At 46.0% G+C, this 14,435-nt stretch overlaps 3 protein-coding genes and 1 non-coding gene across 4 annotated transcripts; 1 reads left to right on the forward strand and 3 right to left on the reverse strand.

The window, feature by feature from the left end:
• The first annotated feature begins 883 nt into the window (after positions 1-883).
• Positions 884-2,977, forward strand: LOC100838041. Its single transcript, XM_003578495.4, has 5 exons — positions 884-1,191; positions 1,716-1,834; positions 2,259-2,316; positions 2,408-2,485; positions 2,574-2,977. The coding sequence occupies exons 1-5, from the start codon at positions 1,050-1,052 to the stop codon at positions 2,765-2,767; spliced, it is 591 nt and encodes a 196-aa protein (XP_003578543.1). The 5' UTR covers positions 884-1,049; the 3' UTR covers positions 2,768-2,977.
• Positions 2,978-3,386: 409 nt separating this feature from the next.
• TRNAA-AGC lies at positions 3,387-3,459 on the reverse strand. Its single transcript has one exon. It is a non-coding gene; the product is annotated as a tRNA-Ala (tRNA).
• Positions 3,460-3,986: 527 nt separating this feature from the next.
• On the reverse strand, positions 3,987-6,998 carry LOC100838341 (probable 26S proteasome non-ATPase regulatory subunit 3). The gene is made up of 8 exons (XM_003578496.4): positions 6,808-6,998; positions 6,500-6,690; positions 5,902-6,039; positions 5,698-5,834; positions 5,503-5,557; positions 5,303-5,413; positions 4,891-5,130; positions 3,987-4,809 (listed from the first exon to the last, which is right to left on the reverse strand). The coding sequence occupies exons 1-8, from the start codon at positions 6,914-6,916 to the stop codon at positions 4,297-4,299; spliced, it is 1,494 nt and encodes a 497-aa protein (XP_003578544.1). The 5' UTR covers positions 6,917-6,998; the 3' UTR covers positions 3,987-4,296.
• A 948-nt stretch (positions 6,999-7,946) lies between these two features.
• LOC100838640 (cold and drought-regulated protein CORA) lies at positions 7,947-11,348 on the reverse strand. Its single transcript, XM_003578497.4, has 9 exons — positions 11,186-11,348; positions 10,936-11,088; positions 9,945-10,025; positions 9,778-9,866; positions 9,570-9,644; positions 9,112-9,173; positions 8,948-9,031; positions 8,520-8,864; positions 7,947-8,414 (listed from the first exon to the last, which is right to left on the reverse strand). Exons 2-9 carry the CDS (start codon positions 11,056-11,058, stop codon positions 8,314-8,316), a joined length of 960 nt encoding a protein of 319 aa, XP_003578545.1. The 5' UTR covers positions 11,059-11,088; positions 11,186-11,348; the 3' UTR covers positions 7,947-8,313.
• Positions 11,349-14,435: the final 3,087 nt, after the last annotated feature.

Below are 14,435 nucleotides of genomic sequence, written 5' to 3' on the forward strand. Positions count from 1 at the left end.
CCCGTGGCGGCAAAACTCCCGCCAAAGCCCCCTTTGCCGACGTGACCGCGGTCAACGTGCCACGTAGGCTGGTCAGACCCGCCCGATCGAGTTTAGGACCTCGCGTGACCGGCTTATAAGAAAATTAGGACTTGCGTGTCCAATTTCATAGTTTAGGGACTAAAGTGGCACCGCGGCCATAATAGTAGGACCGCGGGTGTATTTACCTCTTTTGACAAATGTTATACCATACCCTTTTAAAAAAAAACTACCGTACCTTCTTTTATTCACTCATACATGTATTACTTCATTTATTCTATCTCCGTGAGTACATAATTACCAGTATCTCCGTTTCTAAATATAAATATAAGATATTGTAGTTTTGTGCTAAGTTAAACTTTTGAAAGTTTGACCAAGTTTACAAATAGACTAAAGCATTCATATCTTTCTTTCTTTTTTCGGCGCCAAACTGTTCATATCTTCAACCGTTTAGCTTATTTGAGACAAACTCTTTAACGTTGCGTGTTGCAAAAGCTCTACATAGTTGTGACACACTAATCAATCTACACCTCTATATATTATATATAATAATAAAAGGAGGAATGTTTCCGTCATCGTCGTCCGTCGGTCAGTTTTGCAATTTAACCTTGCTCCTAAACTGATAAAAATAATTTGAATTTGTATTATTCAGAATATCCAGTAGATGGGGAATCATGTTTCCGCCTTACTTCAAGCTTGCTCCTAAACTGATAAAAATAATTTGTATTATTCAGAATATCCAGTTATTTTTGTCCAGCTAATTTTGAATTTGTTGGTGTTGACGTTGATCTAGGCAAACTAATGAGACCTAATGGAGAAAAAAGGTTGATAGCTGCCGAGGAAGGAAAAAGAAATAAGAAGACAAAACAACTTATCCATCCAGAGGGTTCCCAGTGGGCCCAGGCCCACCTGCTCGTCCCCGTCTCCGTCCTTTCTCGGTCTCTCGGTTTCTCCCCTCTTCCACGCCACTCCAGAAGCCACCCCGCCGCTGCTGCCGCCGCCGCTACGATCGAACCCAATCCAACCGCAGGATGGCCTTCACCAGCTCGCTCCTGCCCGCGCCAGGCTCCTGTGTCCCCGCGAGACCCGGGCCAGGGCTCGCCTCCCCGCCGGCCAGGAAGGGCGGCGTCTGCTCGCTCGCCACCGCGCGGCGCCGGCGGGCCCGACATGGAGGTATGCTTTTTGGATAACCAGGGACGACACGAAGGTCCGGATAGCTCGTAGTTACTTAAACTCCTAAGCCCTTCTTAACTCAAAATCGTCCAAGATTTGTACTCCCTCCCTCCGGCCGGAATTACCTGTAAAAATGCTTTTTACACATAGATACATCAGTATTTGAGCAAATTTGAGACAAGTAATACCGGTCGGAGGAAGTACGATAATTGGTGGGCAGTGGCTGGTTTGACCGTCCGTAGTCCGTAGTGCTCAATATTAGTTCTTCCCCTGTGATTCAAAGAGAGATAGTCAGGTAGAATGAATCAGGTTGTGACTAGTGCATTTTCTGCAGCGTTCAAATGTTTGCGTGGATGACCATGCGCCTGTCTTTTGAGTTCTCTTGCTGCACCTTAGTTAGTACGCTCTTCGACCTGTATGGGTTTGGACTTGGCAGAGAGAAATATTGTGCTCCTGGTCAAATTGTACCTTTCTTGTACGACGGTTGATATGAGACCTATTGTTTGACTTTTGTTTGTCACCAGTTACGGCTGAAGCGAATGCATCTGGAAGTGTTTTAGCTGTTGATGCTCTCTCGCAAGTTAAACATGTCCTGCTTCCAGTCACCGACCGTAACCCTTACCTTTCAGAAGGCACAAGACAGGTCTGTTTTCTCAGCAAAATACTTTTTTGAGTAGTTACTTAAGGAAGTATATAATGCGCTAGATTGGTACTATGGAGAAATCGAAATCCTGGGAAATTTGCAAGTGCAGTTTGATTATCACCATTACTTACAATAGTGTTTCTGTCCTAGTGCAATCCGTTGTGTTTTTAATTTCTTGTTTTCCTTGTGCACAAATCTTGCTGCACCGTAACTACCAATAATGGCTTGCCCATAGAGACCGAGTGATAGCTTGATTTTAGTCTTGCTGTTGTGCAGACCGCCCGCCCAGGGTCGACCCTCCGTGGTCGCATCACTGGGTGCCTCACTCCTTTATTAAAACACACCGACAGGCTTCTCCTCCTTATGCCATTAATTCTTCTTCTTTTTAAGTGCCGCTTACCCATACAGTTGTATGATATATCAGGCTGCGGCAACAACCACTTCTCTTGCAAAGAAGTATGGAGCAAACATAACAGTAGTTGGTATGATCTCGACATGTTGGAATATCGTTTTCTCTGTGCTTATGCTATTGTGGATATTTGTTTGACAGTTATAAACCACTCTTTATTTCAGTTATTGATGACAAGCCTAAGGAGTCATTCCCAGAGCATGACACTCAGATGTCAAGCATTAGATGGCACCTTTCTGAAGGTTATCGCCACTTCCTTCATTGCCACTTGTGTTCTTGAGTGCTACTATTTTCTCACCATTATGTTGATATATCCATGCTTCTATTCAGGTGGATTTACAGAGTTTGGGTTGATGGAGCGCCTTGGAGAAGGAAAGAAACCAACAGCTATCATCGGAGAAGTCGCGGATGAACTGGAGTTGGACCTGGTTGTCCTGAGCATGGAAGCGATCCACTCGAAGCATGTCGATGGGAATTTACTGGCAGAATTCATTCCGTGCCCAGTTCTCATGCTCCCTCTATGACGGCTTAACAATCTTTGAGCTGATTTCTCATCTGCGTTTTTGGGGCCAAATTCTTGAGTATCTCCCCGATATGATGGTTGTACCTTATGAAGGCTGTTAAAAGTTACGTTAGATTTGTGATTATGTGAATATTGGCAAGAACATTGAGTGGTTCCTTTTTGAAATGTACTGCCGTTTTTGCATGAGACATACATGTGTGGTTACAGTTTACTGTTTCTATTGCTCCAAGATATGCTGCAAAAAAAGAAGATATGCTGCTTCTACTATGGCTGGAGCAAGTTATATATGGTCTCCGTATATATGTAAATGTAGACAACAAAAAGAAATGTAGTAGGAGTAAACAACAAAAAGACATGCAGTAGCAGAATGTAGAAGAGAACAAAAAATGTTGGAATGTACTGCCGTTTTTGCATGAGACATACATGTGTGGTTACAGTTTACTGTTTCTATTGCTCCAAGATATGCTGCAAAAAAAGAAGATATGCTGCTTCTACTATGGCTGGAGCAAGTTATATATGGTCTCCGTATATATGTAAATGTAGACAACAAAAAGAAATGTAGTACGAGTAAACAACAAAAAGACATGCAGTAGCAGAATGTAGAAGAGAACAAAAAATGTTGGAGATGCGGGGTATCGATCCCCGTACCTCTCGCATGCTAAGCGAGCGCTCTACCATCTGAGCTACATCCCCACTGGTGAATTTGCATTTTATACATTGTACTTATATGCTGAGGGGAGTGATTAACGCCAGAAGGTAACAATGCTGCCAAAATTGGAGGGTGACAGAAATGCAGAATAGATGCGAAACTTCAATGTAACCTGCCGTCAACCTCGTGATCAGTTCGAACAAAGGGGATGATGGCGAGACGTCACTTACGCTTCATATCTCGTGGAAAGCAGCAGTATTTCAGACGGCAAGGACCATTGAACAGTAGGAACTGGTTATCAAAACAAACTACTCGCTCTGATCCATATATTAGTTGTCGAAATATTACATGTATCTAGACACTTTTTAGGCATGGATACATCCATATTTGGACAAATTTTAAACATTAATATGAATCTGAAGGAGTACACTACAGGACTCCCTACGTTCCAACTTGTCAAAATATTACATGTATTTAGACTTTTTTAGGAATAGATACATTTTTGAACAAATTTGAGACAAGAATTATGGAGCGGAGGAGCATATAAGATGAATCAACGTCCACAATGGAGTAACCGAGTAAGCAAACTGAACTTGTACTCGAACGAATTTCCTGGAAAGCAAACATGGGATGAAGTGCAAAATACAGCCTTCTGTTGCAGCTCTCGCTTCCTCGACTACAGTATCTCAGGAAAATAAATAAGGTGCTTTCTCAGAATTTGTAGTGAGGTGAAAAATAATTGTTAGGAACACAATAAAACACACGGAGTATAATTTTAACAGTTGCATGATTCAAATTATCCCCGAATAGACTGGAGTCATGGTTTCTTCGATATGGAACAGGCAGCAGCTGAAGGCATCAACAGGGGTTGCCGTGCGGATCTAGAAGTCATCATCATCCTCCTCGGCCATATGTTTCGCAAGCTCTTCCTCCTGCTGGAGTCTCTCTCGCCTCTTCTCAGCACTCTCTTTTTCCTTGTGAGAATTCGGGGGGAACCTCAGAGCCTTGACTGCTTCGTTGTGCATGTTCAGGCAAAATGCAATCCTGGAATTGAATGCAGCCTGTGGCTCATTTGTTGAGTAGACGTCACCAGTCTCCTTCGACACCACCCAACCATTGGCATGATCAATGATGGCATCAACTGCCCCATCTCTTATGGCCTTGGCAACAATGCTCTCAGCATCAGCAACAGGGTTCTCCGAATCTAACCTCAACTTCTTGGCAATGTCAACAAGGGAGATCCGCGAGTATGAAATGCTAATGTTGCGCAGTCCAGTCCGTATGACATTGTGGCGCAGCCTCACAATCAAATTGGATGTCCTGTCTGCACTGAAAGTACTCGCAAATTTCTCTGCAACAGCTCTGAACAATTCCAGGTCCCCAACTCGAACAGCCTAGAGATTATAAATGAAAATAGTTAAGGATGTAACGTCCAGCTGGATCACATTTTTTTTCCAAAAAGAAAGTAAACTTACATTTGTAAGTTCGAAGTATGGTGTCAAAGCAGCCTTCATTCCTTTCTGCATGAAAACAGTTCTCTCAGGTATCTCTCCTAAAAGTAGCCTCACTATTATAGCCCATTTGTTGCACTGAATGCGAAATCCACGAGCTGCAGTGGGTGCCTTCCTTGCAGCTTGCAATAGGCTTTCTTTAGCATCAGTGTACTCCAGCTGAATTGTTCTAATTTTGCCCAAGTAGAACAGATACCGGCAGAACTGTGAAGAAAGGCAGAGCTTAGTACTTGTGTGTACAACAGCACGATTTCACAGGGCATTAATCAGTAAAACATTAACCAGCCTTAGTACAAATGAAGCAAACTGTGTTTCTCATCCAAATCATAAAAATTTAGCATACAGCAGGATAGCAAATGAACTACTTGATCATTACCTGCTGATTGGAATGTGCTTCAAAACGTGGTGCCTTTGACCTAAGTTTTTCTGCCTGGTCGTACAAGTTGTAGTGCAGATAATTGCGAAGAAGCAGGTTAAGAAGCGTTTCCTGCCATTGAAAGGAGAAGTCAACCCCATAATTTGACAGCTTTAAATTGAAACACTGCTAACAACTGAAGACTGGGGTATCAGAACAACCTGGCCAAGTTCATCACGGTGTAAAGTTGCCATCCTGTGCAACCCCAGGAGAGTTCTGTAGAGCACCAAATGTATGAGGGGCAAATCATGACAGACCAGGAAAATGATCTTACTGGTTACCTTAGATAAACATAGTGGAACAAGTCTTGTTTGACTATCAAATACTGAGAGTAATAATCCATGATAGTTACTCACCCACGAATTTCGGCAAGACTGTTGGTGAGTTCATGGGCATATGAGTAATACGAGTACAGCCTAGAAGCTAAAACATCAACCGTTCTCCTGTTGATATTCTTCAGACGGGCAATGCTTGCATTCGCACATGCTTTAGCCTGGGGACAACATCAAATTGGTATGTTTCTCTGTCAATCACAAAGTGGAGGGAAATCTAAGACGTACCTCATCATATTTCTTATGATCAATAAGGAAAATCAACACAAGCAGGTAGCAGTATATTTCAATCTCTGGGAGACCATGCTTGATTGAAACTTGAGCCGCCAGAGCTGCTGCATCAACATCCATTTCACTCCCATCTTCCTAAAAAAGAAATACCGCAGGAATGTCAAAAAAATCTGAAAATATCCAGTTTATTTTTTTGACATATACAGCACCAACGAAACAAGTTCTAACTTCCACACACCGACTCCCAAGATTATCAAGTATAAATTAAGCAACAGAAGAGATGGAACCTGGTATGGCATAAACTTCAATATATAGTGAAACTCAATTACAAAACATAATGTTACTCAAGGCTTGCATTGCATCACCATGCAGTAATAGTTGCTTTGCAAAGGCAATCTAGACTATTGAGTTCCCATTTTCTTCTAAAAAGCCAAGCAATCCAGAAAGATATACTGCGTCCTTACACAGCCAATACAAACAAAATAGACATAAGGCCGCATGTCATAATCCTTTGATTTGGCCATCAGATTCAGGCATAATTACTTGTTTATTCCAGATCGCACGAACACCCCGGTAAGTTGTGTACTGAGAATACCTTGGGCAGGAGGGGGGAGAGGCGGGTGAAGGCTTCGGAGGAAGGGGCTAGCGCAAAGGCAAGGAAGGCCGCGACGTCGCGGGCGGCGAGGCGGCGGCGGAGGGCGACGGTGAGGCGGACGGCGCGGGAGATCCGGCGTACCTCCTTGGTCAGCGACCCTGCCTCGACCACCAACGCGATCTCCTTCAGATCTGCACGCGCACCGAGGAAACATACACAAGCTCCTGCTGGTCAGCGCCACTGACACCGGAAGACAGGCTAGGGTTTTGGAGGAGGGGACACTGGGAGCAAGAGGGCTGGCTACTCACGCTGCAAAGTGGAGGGGGCAGGCGCGGACGCGGGCGCGTCGGCGACCGCAGTAGCGGCGGGCGCAGGCGCTGGTGCGGGGGTGTCGTTCATCTCGACGTCCTCCGGCATCGCGGCGTCAGCGACGAGGTCGAGGAGGTGGTGTCAGGTGCGGCGCGAGGGGGACCGAATTGAGGAGTGAAGACTCGAGGAGGATATGAGGGTATGAAACAGATCCAATATGACGTATACGTATCTCGGATCCAAAATATGTGTCGTATTTTGGACTAGGCTTAAAACTGCGTGGATAAAAATTGAGACACTTACAGACCAGTCCTCCGAAGAGAACAACAAGTTTATCTCTTGTGGCACGTTTGAAGTTTGATGCTCGTTTAGCCTTTCAAACCACGACAGCCAAAAAAATGTTGTTGGCATCAGAAATGTGAACTTGTCGGTCAGAGAGTAGCGATAGTGATTCAAGAAACAGAGCGTCGTCTCCAAAAAAAGACGATAAAGAACGCTAAATGATTGCACATCCAGCGTCCACGAAAAAGTGAAACTATGGTGGAACTGTGCCGAACACATCCTCAAATTAGACCTATTCTAAATCGGTTGTACTCGTCCAGTCCCAACTTGGAACCGAATATTTAGTTTGATGTGGATATGAATTGAGCAAGGAATTGAATATTCGGTGTCACTAAATATAAACTAAAATCAGGTGCTTATTCAATTCGGCCATGTCCAAACATCTTTAACGACAATTTCTAGTTTAGAGACGGAGATACTGGCTTCTTATCAAAGCACGCACGCAAGGCAAGATCCTGTTTTGCTTCCATCACTAACCAAAGGGAGAGGTGACCAGAACGAAGCCTAGGACGAATACTCCTAGGCCTAGTGTAGGGTACTCCTATTATCAGAATATAAAGTGGATGTACTTATGGAAATCTTTGAAATTTATTAAGCAAATATGAATTCCAGCAGTCAAGAATGACTTAATTTTAGAAGAGAAGAAGCATCCAATAATCTGAATATTCAGCATCTTCTAAAAATTCGAAATACCATCACCAGTCTGTACAAATAAATGTCTCCAGACTTTTAAGAACACATCATTCGCCGCAAATCACCGCCTGCTGCCGGTTGTTAAGAATAGTGCGAGTAATCAAATTCTTAATACAGCCCATTGAAACTGTAAAACTAGACTTATAACTTACATATGAAGACATGACCAAGCGAAGTTTGCATTATGTAACATAGAACAAGAATTCTTTTATGTAAAAAACTGAAAGAATGCGCTGCTCTAAACCTTTCCAACTGATAGCTACAATTAGTTTGACATCTACTGGAAAGGAAGCACAATCATGACTAAGCTACCCTACAAACCTAGTCAAAGATCAAAATCTGGCTGCATTCCCAATGAATGTCAAGCTTATACAAAGTATATGTCAACAGATAAACAACACAGATGATACATCTTATACTGGAGCAGGCATCCAACTAACGACGACAGCTTCAGAGGAGCTGCAAACAGCTTAGGCGCCAGCTGCGGCAGCATACACCATGCCATTGGCATTGCCACCGCGCCCTCTGCCCCGGGCTGGGCCTCTCCCACGGCCACGACCTCGACCACGGCCTGCATCACAACATGGATGTAGAAGTTCAACAAGGGAAGCATGCATGATGCAGAAGTTCAATGAGCACGCATGCAATCAATTGGTTAAAAGTAAGCTGCCCCTACCTCCAGCCAATGCAGGAAGAGGTGCCTCTTCGTAATACCCTCCATCTTGCTGATAATCAGGCTGGACAGCATAGCCACCTCTTCTGCCACGGCCCCTGAAACCACGACCCCCACCTCGGAATGGTGCAGGAGCAGGTGCCTCATCATAATACCCTCCATCTTGCTGATAATCAGGCTGGCCACCATAACCACCTCTCCTGCCATGGCCCCTGAAGCCACGGCCTCGACCACGGGCATACCCATTTCCGGCATAAGCAGGAGCATGGTCACCATAACCATTGCCTGGATGCATAGGAGCATGGTCATCCTCCCATCCACCATCAGCAAATTCCATGTATCCATTCCCTGAAAATCAATGTGCTAAGAACAGTTGAACACTTTTATAGTCTAAACTCTAAATATATTCACTAAATAGCAATTATACCCACCACGTGCACCTCTACCCCTTCCAAACCCCCTTCCACGACCTCGACCACCACGACCTCTTCCTCGTCCAGGAGGTGAGTGCACATCTACAATTACAGTGAAATATGAGGAAATAAAGAATAAGCAAACAAATAAAAGGTTCGCTTAAGTGAAACTTGCACGTTACCTTCTTCATTGTCATATTCAACAAATGGCTTCACCTTGTCAGCAGGCAGAGGAGATTGATACCTGCTCAAATAATCAATTCAACCTACCATACAGTGAAGTATATTGCCAATTTGCAATCTTACAACTAATGAGATAACAAAGCTCTATGGGAAAAAGAAACATTCCCAGTTACCCGAACTTCATTACTGAATACTCCCTCCGTCCCATATTAATTGTCTTAAATTTGCCAAAATATGGATGTATCTATACACAAAAGTGTCTAGATACATGTAATATTTCGTCACTTAATATGGGACAGAGGGAGTAACTAGCAATTCCAGACACAACTAAAGAGTCACAAAAGGTACACAAAACATATTGCTCATTAACTAGGGATGATGATTTAGACAAGAGTTGGAATAAGATTTCATCACATCATACATACAGTTAACAAAAGTTGTCATGTAGTATGCATACCCGACAGAGGACGTATCCAGCTCCTTCTTCGAAAGAGTTATGGTAATCATAGATACATGCCTTGTTGTCTCAAGTCTGCAGAGAGAAAAATATTAGATAGCATCACAAGTGCCAGATTTAATTCACGCAAAGGCAAGACAGACTTATCTTTAATGATTAACTAGTGCCTGCCTTCTATGCTAAGAATAAAAGAAGAGTCACTTCTTACGTTTGTAGCCCTTCCTCCAGTGGCTCCCATGTGTCAGTAATATCAGTAGATCCAGTGGTGGTGTCCTGATGGAGACCAACAATCCTCCTCTGCTCAACAGAAGAGCAGCCCCTATCAGAATTAGAACAGAGTCAAAAGTATAGTAGCACAGAGACCATCAGAAGTACCTTGATCAATTCTGCAATCATCACAGTTTTGTTTATTGCCCTTCCCATTGCCTTGAATACAACTTCGTCACAACCTTTATCCTTCATTTATATATTCAAAACCATCAGCCACAGTACATAAATAAGGATTTCAGAAAGAAATATTGCCATGTAAAAAAGCATTTTAGGATGTGGTGTATGCTTTGGATTTTTACAGTAGCGCCAACACTCAATGAATAGGCCCAAAACGCCTAGAAAAGTGGGTATAAAGTGCATCCTTCTCAAAGCAAAATTTGGCCAAAAAAACGAGAGGATTGACCATATCAAATAGCCATGAAAAGCCATCAAGCACAAAAGAACAGATTACTACCAAGGTAGTGGGGCCCTAAACAAAACTCATGACGACCTGGCGAAATTAGTGAAACATGGATATGACATACAGCCAGTGCACCATGTACTATGCTTGCACCAAGTTGACAGCGAAAGCGATTGGACATCAAAAGTGGCAACGTAACACATTGATTATTAACCTAACGCATTCACATCCCAAAAGTACAACCTCTACTTGCCAGCACGCATTTTTATCCAAATTCTATGCCTAGTTTGCGAGATCGTTTTTTTTTGACAGCACAGGATAAGTTATTGCCTGCAGTTCTGCAGACGTTGGAACTGTTAGCATCATGGGGAAGCAAATACAACCATCACCATGTATTAATCGTTACCACGTATAACAGTATTCCTAGAATCCTTTCTATCCTACCAAACGAAGCATCACGAAAATTATATTCCAACTCGCCTCAAATAATTTGCAATGAAAACACAAGCTTAGCGTGTATTACCAAAATCTGTACGGCCCAGCCCAATCATCCAGCTAACATTCCCCCCTAAACCCCACAGTAACCCCACAGTTTTTTTTAGAACCGAACGACCTATAAGCGTAAGCGTCAAACTAACAATTTGAACCGCTAAACGGCGAGCCCTCCCAGGCGAACCGAGTGGCGGGCGGCAGTACCTGGAACAAGGTGGTGGCGTAGGTGATGTAGTTGCGCATCCTCCCCTGGGTGGTGATGCGGATCTCGTTCTCCTTGATGGGCACCTCCTCCCTCGGCTTCTCCACCCTCTGGTACCGATCCATCTCTTCCTTCTCCCGTCGGCCCGGCTGCAACTGCAAGCCAACAATGCACAGGAACCCTCTCAGATCCACGGAAGCGCGAGAGCGATAGCGCGGCAATGGCGCACGACTGGCAGCCAAAAGCGGTTACCTGCGCGGCGGTCGGGCGGCTCCTCCGGTTGGTTGGCGGCTTGTCCTGGCGTCGATGCGGTGGTGGTGAGGTAACCGCTGGATTGGAACGGTAGTGAGGGCTTTTATACGGCCGCCTCTGTTTCGGGCCGGGAAGAGGGGGAAGGGACCGGGTCGGACTCGCCTCGCGCGTGCGTCTAGGGTTTTGCAGACGGAGTTACGGAAATACCCCCCACCCCCCCGGCCTGTCGAGGACGGACGGATCTTCCAGGCCGGTGTCTCGCGTGACGGCTGAGATTTCCTAGTGGCGAAGGTCCGGGAAGGTGCGTCGGTTATATGTGAGCGGTTTCTTTTCAGCCCAATGGGCCTTGCAGTGTTTTCGATGCAACAAAACAAAGTCTACCCTTTCACATCAGGCCCGCGTACCTGTCACTTGTCACTTGTCACCTGTGCATTAAACAAGGCCCGAATCGCTAAAAAAAAATTTAAACAAGGCCCGAATCTCCGGAGCCTCTGATTTTGAACTTATAATTATGTATATACATATGAAATTGTTTTACATAATTTTTTGACAAATTTGAACGAGTTTGTAAAAAAAAAAAATCAATATATATAACACCACCAAATAAATATAATATGAAAATATTGAAGTTAGTCATAATGATGCTAGTTTTTTTTTTAAGTTTTGTGATGCTAGTTTGATGTTGTATATAATTAATGTTTTTCTACAAATTCGGTCAAAGTTGACAGAATTTGACTAGAGACAAACTCAAATGCATAGAAATTTCGTTTGTGTGATGAGCCTATCTATCCATTGGCGACAAAAGATTTATTCTAGGAAAATTGCAAAGACACCAGGAGAAACTAGGAGGTAGGCATCAAAAAACGGGGGCTTGCAATTAATGACTGGAAGAGAAAGAAGAAGAACTAGCGTTGGAAGTGGAGAAGGAAGAGAAGAGGCAGAGAGTTAGGGAGAAGAACTCCGGCCTTCGAGTTTGTCTAAATTCATAGTATTTAGACGTGTTTAAGTATAGTGGTCTAATTCAATACAACCTCCCTCTCCAAACTCGGAAGGGTATGACGGTCTTTTCACGATTTTTCTTCTTCTTGCACTGGTTCTTTTGTCGCCTACTATTTTCTTCCTCCTGCCATTTTTCTCTCTTGCAAGGTATCTATCGCCTCAAGAATTGTTTCGGAGATCACTCCACTGAGATTGTGCAGAATTGTGTCTACTACGATGCTATGAAATTTCATCGCGATCCAACAGTGAAATCTCCGGCAAATTCCAAAATACCCAGTGTTGTTCAGATTTCTCGCGGCCGTGCGTGACAGCACGAGTGTCCGAAATGTTTGCAGGTTTCCCGCTGATTCAAGCATTGTTTCGACGATCCCTTTGGTGGGATTGTGCAGAATTTTTTCTACTATCACAATGTAAAATTTCATCGCGATCCAACGGTGAATGTCGTCGCACAGGGCTCCGACGCCAGGGATGCGTGGGCACCCCCTTTTAGGTTCGGCAGTGGGCTACGGGGATCGCCCCGGCAATCGCCAGCGGGGCCAATGCAAAGCGTAAGAATGCAATGAACATGAGTGCACATGCTTTTTACCTAGGTTCAGGCCACCCGGAGGTGCAAAACCCTACGTCCTGCTTGTCCGAGCTTGTATTATCTAAAGATCAAGTGTTTACAGGTTGCCGGGGGAAGAATCCCCGGGTGCTCTCTTTTTGGCTAAGTGTTGCTTACTACTCTGGGCTAGTGCTGAACTATGGGTTGTTTTTCCGGAAACAACCGAACCCTTTGACCGTTGGCGGGGGTCCTCCTTTTATAGCCAAGGGGATACCACAGGTGCCACAGTGCATGGTTTACAAGTGGCGAGCAAGGAGCTAGGTCAGCTTCTCCTCGGTGTGCTGGCATGCATGCATGAGTGCCAACCCCGCGGCTAGGGGTCTAAGGCCTAAAAACTAACCCTGGGCAGCCACTGTTTGCCCGACTAGATGGGTAACGCCCCTCCTGTCGGCTCATTAAATGCGTCGTGCGCCTACTCCTTGTCCTGACGAAATTGCACACTGGGCGCCTGCCGCGCGCCCACGTGGCGCTGCTGCTCTGCTCGCTCGGCCCCGCCCTCACGGCGGAAACCTGTGCCCGGGAACGCCTCCTCCCGGCAAGTGCCTTCCCGGGAGGTGCCTAGGCGGGATTATTCCCTGAAGCCCCGCTAGCCCTGCCGGGCTGGTAGCTTGCCAGGCAGCCTGCACGTTGCCGCCCAGGGTGAGACTGTCGTCGCACGGGGCTCCGACACCGAGGGTGCGCCGGCACCCCTTTTTAGGTTCGGCAGTGGGCTACGGGGATCGCTCCGGCGATTGCCGGCGGGACCAATGCAAAGCGCAAAACTGCACCCAAGACACTACTCACGGGCACATGCACACGCTTTTTACCCAGGTTCGGGCCACCTTGCGGTGTAAAACCCTACGTCCTGCTTGTCTGAGCTTATATTACCGAGTAATCAGCTGTTTACAGGGTTGCCGGGGAAAGCCCCGGGGCGATCTCTTTTTGGCTAAGTGCTTTTTCTCTACTTTGGGCTACCACTGAAATCAACCCTAGACTGAACTGGAACCGAACCTTTGACCGTGGGCAGGGGTCCTCCTTTTATAGCCAAGGGGATACCACAGGTGCCACGATGCATGGTTTACAAGTGGCGAGCAAGGAGCTAGGGCAACTCCTCCTCGTTGCGCTGGTATGCATGCATGAATGCCAACTCCGTTGTTAGGGGTCTAGAGCCTAGCAAGTAGGATTGGACAGCCACTGTTTGCCTGACTAGACGGGTAACTCCCCTCCTGTCGGCTCATTTAATGTGTCGTGCGCTTCACTCCTTGCTCTGGCAAGTCTGCATACTAGGGCGTCTGGCGCACGCTCACGTGGCGCCGCTGCTCTGCTTGCTCAGCCCCGCCCTTACGGCGGGAGCCTACGCCCGGGAACCTCTCCTTTCGGCAAGTGACTTCCCGGGAGGTGCCCAGACGGGAATATTCCCCGAAGCCCCGTTAGCCCTTCCGGGCTAGTGGCTCGCCGGCAGCCTGTTCGCTGCCGCCCGGGGCGAGACCCTCCAGGGAACCCAGCGATGCGACCCACGCGTCGCGCAACGGTGGCACCCCGGGTGCCACTGGTGCGACAGAGACCCTTCCGGGAACCCAGCGATGCGACCCACGCGTCGTGCGCCGGTGGCACCCCGGGTGCCACTAGTGCGACAGTAGCCCCCGGGCGTGGGCCGGCAACACCTGT

Source organism: Brachypodium distachyon, chromosome 4 (genome assembly GCF_000005505.3).
Source record: "Brachypodium distachyon strain Bd21 chromosome 4, Brachypodium_distachyon_v3.0, whole genome shotgun sequence".
In the NCBI taxonomy this organism is placed as follows: domain Eukaryota; kingdom Viridiplantae; phylum Streptophyta; class Magnoliopsida; order Poales; family Poaceae; genus Brachypodium; species Brachypodium distachyon.

Excerpts from the sequence above, each read along its gene's own strand:
- LOC100838041 (XM_003578495.4), top strand. The coding sequence starts at position 1,050 with ATGGCCTTCACCAGCTCGCTCCTGCCCGCGCCAGGCTCCTGTGTCCCC. Across the intron at positions 2,317-2,407 it reads AGCAAACATAACAGTAGTTG|TTATTGATGACAAGCCTAAG; the intron begins GTATGATCTCGA and ends TCTTTATTTCAG. Across the intron at positions 2,486-2,573 it reads TAGATGGCACCTTTCTGAAG|GTGGATTTACAGAGTTTGGG; the intron begins GTTATCGCCACT and ends GCTTCTATTCAG.
- LOC100838341 (XM_003578496.4), bottom strand. The coding sequence starts at position 6,916 with ATGCCGGAGGACGTCGAGATGAACGACACCCCCGCACCAGCGCCTGCG. Across the intron at positions 6,691-6,807 it reads TGCCCCCTCCACTTTGCAGC|ATCTGAAGGAGATCGCGTTG; the intron begins GTGAGTAGCCAG and ends GTGCGCGTGCAG. Across the intron at positions 4,810-4,890 it reads CATACTTCGAACTTACAAAT|GCTGTTCGAGTTGGGGACCT; the intron begins GTAAGTTTACTT and ends TATAATCTCTAG.
- LOC100838640 (XM_003578497.4), bottom strand. The coding sequence starts at position 11,058 with ATGGATCGGTACCAGAGGGTGGAGAAGCCGAGGGAGGAGGTGCCCATC. Across the intron at positions 9,867-9,944 it reads TGATTGCAGAATTGATCAAG|AGGAGGATTGTTGGTCTCCA; the intron begins GTACTTCTGATG and ends TCTGTTGAGCAG. Across the intron at positions 9,032-9,111 it reads TGAATATGACAATGAAGAAG|ATGTGCACTCACCTCCTGGA; the intron begins GTAACGTGCAAG and ends CTGTAATTGTAG.